This window comes from Suncus etruscus, chromosome 4 (genome assembly GCF_024139225.1).
Source record: "Suncus etruscus isolate mSunEtr1 chromosome 4, mSunEtr1.pri.cur, whole genome shotgun sequence".
NCBI lineage: Eukaryota > Metazoa > Chordata > Mammalia > Eulipotyphla > Soricidae > Suncus > Suncus etruscus.
This window is the reverse complement of record NC_064851.1, coordinates 77,723,001-77,736,947: the sequence shown is the minus strand read 5'-3', so window position 1 is coordinate 77,736,947 and position 13,947 is coordinate 77,723,001. Positions and strand designations below refer to the sequence as shown.

Genomic DNA, 13,947 nt, shown 5'->3' with positions numbered 1-13,947 from the left:
CTGGAGCTCTTGCATGCAGAACATGCAGCCCAGCCCCAAGTCTACTTCATTTGAAGAATATTACTTCTGTGGCATAGTTGGATTTCAGAGGAAATCAAAGTGACTTGCCTGTATTAGGATATCTTGTGACATGAAAAATGTAACATATAGAGGCTAAGGCAATAGAGTACATATGGCATTTGCCTTGTATGCAGCTTACCCTGGTATCCCATATAGTCCCTTGAGCCAGGAGTGATTCTTGAGTAGGAGTAAACCCTAAGCACTGCTAAGTATTGCCCCCAAACAAACAAAAACAAAAAAATATAACATACAGGGCATCATTTTACAAGCCATACCTCATACAAAATCTAGAAAAATACCGTTTTCTACATTAAGTTTGGTAGTCACCTTATTACAGCCTATTTGACAGAAATCAGCTTAATAAAGGTGAGGTGTTGCATTATTAATATTAACAGTCCTAGTATACACTTATAAATAAAACATTCTATTTCCCATCACTTGATAGGAAATCTTTACTTAAAGCTGGTTTTCTAGAAATTTGAGTCTTTCGTAATAGCTCAGAGAATCAGTCACAGAATTAGAACCTCTGTAAAATTGATATTTTAATTTTCATTTTAAAAACATTGCAACAAACCCAGTGAGATTTTATAGATAATATGTGAAAATTATATAGTTTGCATAGTTGATTTGCATGTTCTTTCTTCCTAGTTTTACTGAGGCTGACATTGGCAAAAATGGTAATGCATTTAGTTAGCGTGTATGATGTAATGATTTGATATAAAATGTACATTATGAAAGGAGTTCCACAATTAAGTGACATATCAACTTGGAATTTTTTTAGTGAAGCATAAACTCAATGTATTCTTTTTTTTTTGGGAGGGAGGGTCTTTTTGGGCCACACCTGGCAGTGCTCAGAGATTATTCCTGGCTCTGCACTCAGAACTTCCTCCTGGTAAGCTTAGGGGACTATCTGGGATACTAGGAATAGAACTTGAGTTGACTACATGCTAGGTGAACGCGAACATCCTACTTGCTGTATTATTGCTCCAGCCCAAAACTATATTCTTATTGAAGTAAGCTTTCTCTAGGTCTATTAAAGGTAGATGCGTATGAGCCTGCTATATTGGTGTAAGTTTATAAAATGATTAATGTTTAACCAACTTATTTTTCTGGCAGAAGAAATGGTTCTTAACTCTCAATAGTCTTTTTTAATGTAAATTAGGATTTTTTTCTTTTCTTTTTTTTTTTTTTTTGGATTTTTGGGCCACAACCGTGACGCTCAGGGATTACTCCTGGCTATGCACTCAGAAATTGCTCCTGGCTTGGGGGACCATATGGGACACCGGAGATTGAACCAAGGTCCGCCCTGGATCAGCTGCATGAAAGACAAATGCCCTACTGCTGCGCTATTGCTCCAGCCCCAAATTAGGATTTTTTTTTAATTAAAAAAATTGGGGGGGGGAATGGAGAGATAGCATGGAGGTAGGGTGTTTACCTTGCATGCAAAAGGACAGTGGTTCAAATCCTGGCATCCCATATGGTCCCCCGAGCCTGCCAGGAATAACCCGAGTGCTGCTGGTGTGATCCAAAAACAAAAAACAAACAAACAAAAATTTTCTTTGCGGGGCCGGGCGGTGGCGCTAGAGGTAAGGTGCCTGCCTTGCCTGCGCTAGCCTTAGATGGACCGCGGTTCGATCCCCCGGTGTCCCATATGGTCCCCCAAGCCAGGAGCAACTTCTGAGCGCATAGCCAGGAGTAACCCCTGAGCGTTACCGGGTGTGGCCCAAAAACCAAAAAAAAAAAAAAAAAATTTTTTTTCTTTGCGGGGCCGGAGAGATAGCATGGAGGTAAGCCGTTTGCCTTTCATGCAGGAGGTCATCGGTTCGAATCCCGGCGTCCCATATGGTCCCCTGTGCCTGCCAGGAGCAATTTCTGAGCCTGGAGCCAGGAATAACCCCTGAGCACTGCCGGGTGTGACCCAAATACCACAAAAAAAAATTTTTTTTTCTTTGTAGTTTTTGGAACATACTTGGCAATGTTCTGGAGTCATTCCTGACTCTGCAGTTAGGAATTATTCCTAGCGGGGCTTGTAGACCATGTGGGAGTCTGGGGATCAAACCCAGGTCTGGCACATACAAGGAAGTGCCCAACCTACTGTACTATGTTTCCACCCCTATATATTAAGTTTAAATTTTAGTGACTCTTATTAACAAAATAACTGAAAAGTAAAGTGTAGAATAGGATAACATGATCTGCCACTTTTCCAGATGAACATTACTCGAAAGCTTTGGAGTCGGACCTTCAACTGCTCAGCCCTCTGCCATGACACAGTTCCTGTCATTGCTGTATCTGTGTTCATTCTCTTCTTGCCTGTGGTCTTCTATCTGAGTAGCTATCTTCACTCGGAGCAAAAGAAGCGCAAACTCATTCTTCGTAAGTTTCTGCCTAGAGTTGTTTTTATTTCAGTAAAAACCTCACTTAATGCTTAGAGACTTATTTTAAACATGATGTATTCTGGACTGGAAGGAGAATAAAAGTGGGAGGGCACTTACCCTGTACATAGCTGACCCAGGTTCGATCCCTGCTGGCATCCTATATGTTCCCTTGAGCCTGCCGGAGTGATCCTTGAACTCAAAGCCAAAAGTTAGCCTTGAGCATTGCCAGGTCTGGTCTTAAAACAATGACAACAGCAATAACAAAATGTACTGTATTCTGAGAACTTGAAGTTTCTTCCCTTAAAACAGCTTACTGCTTCCATATCTACAATTATGCCTCCTAATGGGAGAAATGTAGAGGGAGGTTTGTTTTGTTTCCTTAATTCTTTTTTTTTTTTTTTTGTTAGTTTTTGAGTCACAGCCAGTGACACTCAGGGGTTACTCCTGGCTCTGTGCTCAGAAGTCGCTCCCTGCAGGCTTGGGGGACCATATGGGATGCTGGGATTCGAACTGAGGCCCGTCTATGTTGGCTGCACGTAAGGCGTGCTGTGCTATCACTCCGGCGTCATCTCTTTTTTTTTTTTTTCTTTTTTTTTGGGGGGGGTATATTTTTGGTTGAATCACTGTAAGATAAGTGTTCATGATTGAGTTTTAGTCATACCATGTCAACATCTTGCCTTTCTGTAGTGCACACTTTTTGCTACCAATGTTCCTGTTTCCTTCCCACCAACCCACCCCCTACTGCCTCTGGCAGATATTTTTCTGCTCTCTTTTTCTGTCTTCCTTTTTTTTGTTTAGATACTGTGTTTTTGTAATATTGTTACGGAAGGGGTGTCATGCATATATCTATCTCCTTTCAGCACTTAGTTCTTGTCCATAGTTATCATTTCCACTATCATTGACATAGTGGTCTCTTCCTGGCTTTGTGCTCAGAGATCACCGTTGGCAGCATCTGGGATGCTGGGGATCGAACCAGGATCAGCCAGGTGCAAGCAAATGCCCTACCTGCTGTGCTATCGCTTCAGCCCACCTAGAGTAATTTTTTATGTAAAGATTATTTTTGCATGCTCTTCTCCCACTTGAAACTTTTATGTGTTCCTGTTATATTTAGAATAATTTCCAAACCTACTCTGAGGATTGCTCTCCAAATTGTATGTAATTTGATCCTCATCTCCCTTTCTAAACTCATTACTTCCATTTCTCTTTGTTCATCATGTTGTTGGGAGGCACTTTGCTCTTCTCATAGCACCTCTCAAATTTCTTGCCTGCTCTTAATTCTTTTTTTTTGTTTTTGTTTTTTGTTTTTTTTGGGGGGGTCACACCCGGCAGAGCTCAGGAGTTACTCTTGGCTCTATGCTCAGAAATCGCTCCTGGCAGGCTCGAGGGACCATATGGGATGCTGGGATTCGAACTACTGAATTTCTGCATACAAGGCAAACACTTTACCTCCATGCTATCTCTCCAGCCCCTGCTGGAGAGATAACCTGCTCTTAATTCTTTTCTTCTCTTTTTAAATTTTTTTTCCATATATTTGGGACAATGCTGTTTAGGGGCTGCTCATAGCTTAGTGTTTGGCAGTCACATTCATGTTACCAGAGATTGAATATGGGACTCTCACATGCAGAGCACTCCAACCCTTTGAGCCATTTCTCTGGCCCTGAATACCTCCATTTCACTGTTCTTATACTTAATCTTCCTACCTTCCTTTGGTCGATTCCTTACCACCTAGCTTTTAAGTCAAAATTATTTAACAAAGAGAAATTTTATGGCATTCCCACAATTTAGTTTTGTTTTGTTTTTGGGCCACATTGAGTGACAATCAGGGGTTACTCCTGTTTATGCACTCAGAAATCGTTCCTGGCTTGGGGGACCATATGGGATGCCGGGGATCCAACCCAGATCTGTCCTGGGTCAGCTTGCATGCAAGGCAAATGCCCTACTACTGTGCTACTGCTCTGGCCCCCCCAAAACAATTTATATTTTTACATCCTTAAAAATTTTTTTTTTCTGGGGCCAGAACAAAAGCAAACAGAGTAGGATGTTTGTCTTGCATGGAGCTGACCGTGGTTTGATTCCTCATCATCCAATATGGCTCCCCAAGCTTGCCAGGAGTAACCTCTGAGCACTGTTGGGTGTAGCCCAATCCCTCCCAGTTTTTTTTCTTTTGACTTTTTTGGTCTATAACTGGCAGTGCTCACAGGTTATTCCTTGCGAGCTTGGGGAGCCATATGGGATGACAAGGATTGAACCTCAGTCAGCTACATGCAAGGTATGTGCTCTTCTGCTGTACTCTCTCTCCGGTACCATACACCCTTTAAATATTCTTAAGTATTTTTTTTTTGTATTTTGGGCCACACCCAGTGGTGCTCAAAGGTTACTCCTGGCTCTGTGCTCAGAAATCGCTCCTGGCAGGCTCATGGAATGATATGGGATGCTGGAGTCTGAACCCAGGTCCAGCCCGGGACAGCCGCATGCAAAGCAAACACTCTACCTCTTTGCTATCGCTCTGGCCCCCTTATCATCTTTCTTTTATGGCATTTAGTCACTATTGAAATTGACCTATTTGATATGTCACTATGGTCCCAACTTGAGTTATGTAATTCCTTTCACTTCACAGGCAGAGCCTGTCTTTCTCAAGAGCCTAATTTTGAACTCATTTGCAACCCATCATCATCATAATTTTTTTTTTGCCTTTCAAGCAGTTTAGGCAGCCTAGTGACTAGGAACTCCCAACAACTCTTACAAGTCTAAAAAGGAGATACAGCTTGGGCCTTGCAACATGCTCTGTTTCTAGAGAGTCATATCCCAGTGATGTTTTGGGCCATTAAGTACCCATCTAACTGGGTCCACCACACACTTAAAGCAAGGCCTTTAACCCTTGTACTCTCTCTCCACCCAGGAAGAGTAACTTAATTTAGTTATTTTTTTCTTTTTGAGAGGCAGCTTCCAATAAAGTTAGGGTTTTTGATAAACTTATATATTGATTTAAAAAATTAATTTAATGGTGTAGCAGGCAGGGTGCTTGCCTTGCACTCAGTTAACCGGGTTCAATCCTCAGCATCCCATATGGTTTCTCGAGGCTTCCAGGAGTGACTTCTGTATGCAGAGCCAGGAATAACCCCTGAGTTCCACCAGGTGTGGACCCAAAACAAAACAGAACAAAACTGAATCTATTTATATTCAAGCATAAATACTATCGTTTACATAAGAAGCACAGTTTAGATAAAATTATTCATGTTTAGAAAATTAATTTTGAGTTAAACTAATTTTTATTTAAATAATTTTTATTTACCCAGCTAAACGACTCAAGTCCAGTACCAGCTTTGCAAGCATTCAAGAAAATTCAAACTGAATCCTACAAAATTGGAAATGTAACAGCATATATGAATGATGGAAGACACAGCTCAGTCCAAAAGAAAACAAACTGTGATTATTTGACACATCAAGTTCTTAAAATGGACTTTGGATTTGTTTTTTAAGAAGAGTTTTCCATTTTCATTTTTCTTTCCACTTCACTTTTAAGGATTTGGTATTTTTAATTCCAGGCATCGAGATATCGTCTATTTTAAAGTGTATTTGTTCCTCCACATAAGATAAAAGAACAGTTTTTTGGTAGTCATATTGCTACAGTTTGAGACTTCTAATATTTCTTTATGAATGTATATCTAAAATAGAAAAGTTTTGAAAAGTAATATTTTAAAATGAATCAGTTATAGTAGTCTTTGAAATATAAACATACTTGCCAAAAAAGTAGCAGCTCCCAAAGATTAAAGTACCATTACAGTATTATTGTTGCATATATAATATGTGATGTTACATAAAATACACAATTCAATCTCTAGCTTCCTTAAAAATCACTTTTGAACTGGTAATTTTAAGCCTCCCCAACAATTTTTAGAATCATAAGGCACATTACATTATCTTTGTAAAAGAGATATGGTAACTGGTTTCTTACTTGACTTTTATAAATAATACCTTACACATTATTTTTGTCCATATCTCATAAGTTGTTGGAAATCATTGGACTGCTTTATATTCAGGGCAAGATGGATCCATTTTATATCAAGGATATGCATTGTGAGTTACATTAATTTATTTGGAAATTTATAATTTATTACTACCTTCAAGCAAATATAACATGGCACACTATAAATTGTGGCTTTATTTTAAATAGCAATTTTTTTCCCATGGATATGTGAAGATTTCTGGGAGAGTGAGGAGGAATGAACAAACTTAAGCTTCATAGAGAGATAGGGCCCTGGACGATACTCATGGTATAGCTGCTGAATGGTTCAAAGCAGGGCTATTAGTGAGAATGTGATTAGATGAAGCTTATTTTTCCTGTTACTTAGATTAAAGTGATAGACTTGAAATGAAATCAGATATTTTACTCAGAAAACAAATTCTGTTTCAAAATGTTTGTATTAATTCTGTGTTAAGTAAAAGCTTTGTTCCAAATTGTCCAGTTTTATTTTTTGGGTTTTCAGTGTTAAGAATTTTTTATCTATTTTTTCCCTAGCTTTTGTGATGGAAATCATTTGTTTTCAATATTCAGAAGGTGAAGGTTACTCTATATAGAAACAAGAGTTTGGTGAAAGGGTATCAGAGTTTGAATCTCTTTATAGACTATGTAATGCTCAAGAGATGAAGTGTTTGTTTTCTCTTTATGTTTACCATATACTCAAAGTGAAAGCAGAGGCTCATCCTTGGATATGTAGCATTTTTCTAATCTGCTATGATCTGCTCAAAATGTACTGGGGTTTGTTCTCCTATCACTTGTTCATGCCTCTGATACTAATAACACTATCTTGATTTGAAGCATGTGGTTGAGGACATTGAAAGCAATCTTTCAGTAATACAGATAAAAATTAGTTTACATGTAAAAAGTTAGAAGATGAAATCTTTGATTCTGGGCGCTGGAGAGATGGCATGGAGGTAAACCGTTTGCCTTGCATGCAGGACGGTGGTTCAAATCCCGGCATCCCATATGGTCCCTCAAGCCTGCCAGGAGCAATTTCTGAGCATAGAGCCAGGAGTAACTCCTGAGTGCTGCCGGGTGTGACCCAAAAACAAAAACAAAAAAAAAGAAATCTTTGATTCTGTAAGTAGTAACTCTGGAGCACCTTTCAATATTATGCATTTTTAAAAACCTTTGTTTTGGGATATGTTTCCTAATAAGCACTTTAAAAAAGAAAAGGTAGGTGTTACTATTTTTCTGCCACTCGTGCTCTTTAGAAGCAGCAACAACAATAGATTTAAAAAATAAGTATTAAGCACTACACTAAAGTATATTTCTTTTTCAGTCAATTGAAAAATTCTTTGCCTAGGTCTTAGTTCTGAGACCAAGCTTATATGTATTTGCACAAGAACATCTGTAGGGGAGCTGGAGAGATGGCACAGCTATAGGGTGTTTTGCCTTGCACAAGGCCAACCAGGGACAGAACTGGGTTCGATTCCCAGCATCCCATATGGTCTCCCCAGACTGCCAGGGTTGATTTCTGAACACAGAGCCAGGAGTAACCTGAGCACTACTGGGTGTGCCTCCCTGCCAAAAAAAAGAACATCTGTAGGCTTTTTTTTGGTACTTTGAAATAAATAAAATAGCTTAAGGAGATTACAGTACCATATTTGACTTATAAATACATTTAAAAAACTGCAGGTGTTATTTGATATCATCTTTCAGTTTTTTAAGTACTGAATTTAAATGTAAATTATAATTTTGTTGTAAATAAAAAATGTACTTTTGGGCTATTTACTTACTGTTGTACTTGAGAAATCAAAATATAATCATATCTTCAAGTATAACTCTTTTTTTTTTTTTTTTTTTTGCTCAGGGGTTACTCCTAGCTGTCTGCTCAGAAATAGCTCCTGGCAGGCACGGGGTGGGACACCGGGATTTGAACCAACCACCTTTGGTGCGGGATCGGCTGCTTGCAAGGCAAACACCGCTGTGCTATCTCTCCGGGCCCCTCAAGTATAACTCTTATGTCAGTAGACAGTAGAGTGTAGTTGATAAATATTATTTCAGAGGGGACCACTATTTTCTAAGTTTTTTCTTAAGGTTATGCTCTAGTTTGAACTAGTATGTTTCTTACAAAGTGAACCTTAGAACGATGTTATAGTTGGGACCAAAGATGTTATATTACATACATAATAGACATAACCCACAATGAACTGTGAAAGCAAAAATGTAATAGTAACCTAGGAAATTTAAAACTAAATAGTATGTTTCAAGTACATATATATTATTGACAGAATTTTTTTTCTTTTTAAGTAAAAACAGATTTTATTTATAAGTAGAGGAAGAGGAAGGAGAGGATAAGAAAGAGAGAGTAACTAGTAATGCATTCAGAAGAGAGTGTGGGCTTCTCTAGAGCCAGAGAGAACCCCAGTATACAACCCATTGTGACAGTAGGAAAGTACACATGTCAAGAGGGGAGATGTGGACAACATGTGCTCAGGTACCATGTTCTCAGACAGTATAAGTGTGCCAGAAAGAAATCTTAGTGGTCATCTGATCATAGAACCCTAGACCAGGATTGGGCTATTTTGGTTCCATGCTCGTGGGTTATTTCCATCTGTGATCAGGGGAACATACACGGTGCTGGGAATCATAGTGTCAGCTATGTGCAAAGTAAGCACCTTATCCTGTATGTACTATTTTTCTGGCCAGTACTTTGCTCTTGTACCTTCTGCACACCTGTATTCATTGCAGCACTATTTACAGTAATATCCAGACTCTGGAAACAACCAAGATGCCCTTCAACAGATGAATGGATAAAGAAACTGTGGTACATATACACAATATTATATTATGCAGCCATCAGGAGAGACGAAGTCATAAAATTAAAAAAAAATTTAATGAGTTGTGTTTGGAGTTAGAATAATACTTGTTTGGGCCCCGGAGAGATAGCATGGAGGTAGGGTGTTTGCCTTTCATGCAGAAGGATGGTGATTTGAATCTTGGCATCCCATATGGTCCCCTGAGCCTGCCAGGAACGATTTCTGAGCATACAGCCAGGAGTAACCCCTCAGCACTGCCTAGTATGACCCAAGAACAAACAAACAAAAAAAGAATAATACTTGTTTGAGGAAAACATGAGATGACAAAATATATCCCTGGACTATCTCACATTGTGTTGGAAGATACCTCTGTAACTGCTCACCTTGATAGGTTATTTAAGATACCGGAGAAAAGCCTTGTTGCCTATGAAAAGTTAGAATGGCAAAAGTAAAGTAAAATGATTTAATGGAAAGAGAGTCATGCTGTCTTACCATATAGAGATACTCTAATTTAAGTGGGGCATGAAAATTTCAGGCTGAGTCAATGTTGAGTTTCCTGGATTGCTGCCATTAAAACCAGCATCTTAAGTCCTACTTAACACTTTTTCTGGGCAATAGTCCCATCTGTTTAATTTTTGCTAAATGAGTGTATATTAGATCTGACTTGAAAAATACCGGGTTATATCAAACAGTTAAAAAAAAATCAACATGATGCCCATACCTGGTTTAATTTATCTTTCCTTTCAATAATCCCACACATTATCTTCTTATATGCTGTAAGGAACATGTCATTCAGTTAAAATAAGATTAACTGCTTAGATTGTGGCATTATAGGCAGGGAACTTTAAAGCCAACTTGTGTTTCTTGTAAGATTCAGCAGTTAAATGATATGTGTTGTCGTTTCTTTTGTAATCAAGACGGTTTCACTTAGGATTAGCACTCCCCAGTTACTTCTCTTGATGGAACATTTGAAGCAGCACATTTATATGTCTAGGTTACAGCCTGGCAGCAACCACTGTGCTCAGGCTCAAACCTGTTACCAACTCAGAATCATTCTCTTTGTGAAGTCCCTTAATGCCCATGGTCCTCTCACCTGCTATGCTGATTCTGGGAGAAAGAGGGCTCAGGAGATCCTTGGGAAATAGCTCTATGTCTCCGATGGTATCAGTGTTCAGTGAATACACATCCATATCTGCATCAAGACCAAGTCCCACGTCAATACTTCCTAGATGTTCCTGCCCTAATCCTCTCTCTTTAAATTCTAATTGCAGTTGTAGTTCTCCCTACATGACATTAGGTTGATTATTATTTATATAATTGGTGTCTATGGTCTAATATATATGTTGTCCAAAGCCACGTGATCCATGGCACATAGGAAGTTCCCAGTAACTGCTTCTTGATTAAAGGAAGTCACCTCTGTGATGTTACTCATTCTGACTGCCTAAAAAGTCTGGAGTGAGCACTGTCAGGAACTGCATCCATATCACATCTTCTCACCTTTAATTTCTGTTATTTATCAAAGGTAATAGACAATAGATTTGCCCAGTAATTTGTTGATTTTTTTTAAGGTTTTTTGGGCCACATCTGGTGATGCTCAGGAATTACTTCTGGCTATGTGCTCAGAAATCATTCCTTACTTGGGAGAACATTTGGGGTGCCAGGGATCGAACCAAGATCTGTCCTGGTTCGGCCGTGTGCAAAGCAAACACCCTACCGCCGTGCTGTCGCTCTGGCCTCTTGTTGATTTCTTCACTCAGTAAGTTTTTATTAGGTACCAACTGTGTGCCTAATCTTGCTTCTCAGCTTAGAGAAAAGTCCTCACTGACCATGTTGGCAGAACTGAGGAAACGGTTTAGAAGATGGACAAGGGTGGCATCCTGCCAATTCTAGTTACATTCCTAACACTACATGGAATCCTTGAACCATCTTGGTTGACCATAAATGATAGAAAGTCCTCACTTCCTCTAAATAAGCTAAAAGAAAGCTTTTTCTCACACTATCCTTCAACCACACATATAAGCAAGAGCATGATTTTCTTTTTTTACTTATTTTTATTTTTTAACATTAGTGGGGTTTATTTTGTTGTTGTTGTTGTTGTTGTTTTTTTTGAGGGGACACACCCAGCAGCACTCGGGTTACTCCTGGATCTGTGCTCAGAAATCGCTCCTGGCAGGCTCAGGGGATCATGTGGGATTCTGGGAATCGAACCTAGGTTCATCCCAGGTCGGCCACGTGCAAGGCAAATGCCCTCCCCCTGTGCCATTGCTCCAGCCCCAGCAGCACAATTTTCTAAGACTTTGTAATCCCAAAGTTTTTCTCCACTTCCCCTTTTCATTTCATCCTGGCCTTGAATTGCTGTGCTAGAGAGGACTTCCTCTGTTGTCACCCTAGCTGTGATAATAGTAGGCTATTGAATTTTCCTCTGTCAAACTGGTTTGCTCAGGTCTTAGCTGGGCAGGCTGCAGTTACTAGTTTGGATGGATTTTAGGTATGCTCTGCATTAGATATGTTATATATTAGGATTCTTTAATGAGTAAGGAAAAGAAGGGGAAGGAAGAAAAGGTTAGGTTGGTTAAATAATTATACAAATTATTTAATGAATTACAAACAAGGATACCTGCCTTGCAGCTGCTCTGGCCACCAAAACTGAACTCCACTAATAGATTTTGACCGTTCAGGAAAAAGCCAGTCTCAATGCCCACGGGGTAGTTGGGCTGGTTTGGCGGTGAATGTTGCAGCAGCTGCTATCTGAGCTGAACCTCTCGGAAACCCACACACTCAAACTCCAGTGGTGATGCACCTACTCCCTTTGCTTGCTTTATTTCACACTAGAAATGGGGGATAGAATAGAATAAAGGATTTTTAGAATCAAGAAGGCCTTTTATTATACATTGTTCCAGAACTCTTAATTTTTGTGGTATAGATCTGATGCCGACGAGGAGTCCCTGTGGCATATGTGAGGTGGGAAGGAGAAAAGCAGTAGACTCAAAAAGGGAATCTTCCACTCTACCTCAGGCCACCCTAGGAGTAGCTGGGGAGTTCTAGGACTGTGAGCAAGAAAAACAGTCATTTGTGGGATTTATCAGACCAGAGAGGCAGGGAGGGAGGGAGAAAAGAGATAACACGTACAATGACCAGCAGCACACGTTTGTGTGTCTCATTTGTTCCAGGTTGGTTTATATAGGATTTCTCCCAACTTTCTCACATGGGGCTTTCTAGGCATGACCTGAAAACAAAAGAACTAGAGCTATTGGCCATGGATTCAATCTTTGACACAATGGAGCTGAACTGGTGGAGGGGAGAAGTGGGAGGAATACAGAGTGTAGTCCAGTGGAGATTGGGACTTACATGAAGAGCATTGTCTGTGTGCTCCAATGAGTATGCCTGAAAAAAATATGGGCCATATTAACTTTCAACTGGAGAAACTTTCTCTAACATTAGAGTTTTCTAGGAATGAAAAATTCATTCTGGAAATGTTGCAAATTATTGTGGTTGGCCTTTTTAGACAATATTGTTAATCTTGTGAGTGCATGATATTGTTAAGGTAATTTAATTCCATGTTAATTTTGCCACATCAAACGTAATGTTGAGTTTAAGATAGTGTGAAAATCTTAATGGTCCTTGATTGTGAATATCACAAAATGGGAAATTTATAGAACTAATTTAAAGATCTTTAATAAGCATTATAAAGGGCAATTTGCTCCTGCTAGGTGTAAGATTGTTTAGCAATTTGGTTCCAAATTGACCGTGGGCAGTTTCAAGTCTCCCTCCTAGAGCCTTAGTGCTGCTAAGACTTCTAGGTTGCTAACTCGGGAAGAGAGCATGCCTGGGGCAGGAGAGGATACAAAAAAGGCATGGAAAGAGGCTGAAGTACAGAGCCAGGAATGGCCCTCTCCAGTGCCTGTGACAGCCAGGGCAGCAAGACCACTCATCGGAGGATGAAGAGAGATGAGAAGGTTAGAAAAAGGAGTGAAGGGTCAGAGTGATAGCACAGCAGTAGGGAGTTTGCCTTGCATGTGGCCGACCTGGGATGAACTCGGGTTCAATCCCCAGCATCCTATAGGGTCCCCAAGCCTGCCAGGAGCAATTTTTGAGCACAGAACAATTTCTGAGCACAGGAGTAACCCCTGAGCACTGCTGAGTGTTGCCCCCAAACACCCCCCCTAAATAAAAAAAAAGGATTGTAGATGTGTTTTATGCAAAAAAAATAATGATGGAGTTATGAATGTTGGAAAAAGTGGAGATAATTCTGTGAGAGTGTAATCTGTTGGTTGCAAATTGGAATGGAGGAAAGTTTAAAAAAAGAACCAAGTAAAGGAATGTGCAGAAGGTTTGAGGGTTGTGATAGAAAAAAACTGTATGGTCAAACTGGATTATTATTAGTATGTGTCTAAATTAGAAATGATCTAATGTTTTTCTATAAAGAATTCTATGGAAAAGGAGTTTAGATGCTCAAGACTCATGTTACAGTGCATTTATAAAATTGGACCTTTAAAAATGATAGGAAATCAAGATTTTTCCAGATAGGATTTAAAATTATATGCATAATGATTGTTCTGTAAATTGTGAAACATTGCATTTTATTTTTTCTTGGCATCTTCAATATTTTTGATGATGTATAGCTTTATTTTGTTATGCATAAATATAGGCAGGAAGTTTTTTTTTCTCTGTAGTGGGGATTACTCTTTTTTTTTTTTTTTTAACCAACCCGGGTTATGCAGAAGTCTTT

General features: G+C 39.4%; 1 protein-coding gene across 1 annotated transcript in view; it reads left to right on the top strand.

Moving 5' to 3' along the window:
- Positions 1 to 6,896, top strand: part of OSTM1 (osteoclastogenesis associated transmembrane protein 1) — a 41,796-nt gene extending 34,900 nt beyond the window's left edge. The window contains exons 6-7 of the mRNA XM_049772603.1: positions 2,268 to 2,433; positions 5,732 to 6,896. Of these exons, the coding sequence (XP_049628560.1) occupies positions 2,268 to 2,433; positions 5,732 to 5,787 (222 nt within the window). The 3' untranslated portion in view covers positions 5,788 to 6,896. The remainder of the gene's footprint in view (positions 1 to 2,267; positions 2,434 to 5,731) is intronic.
- The last annotated feature ends 7,051 nt before the right edge of the window (positions 6,897 to 13,947 follow it).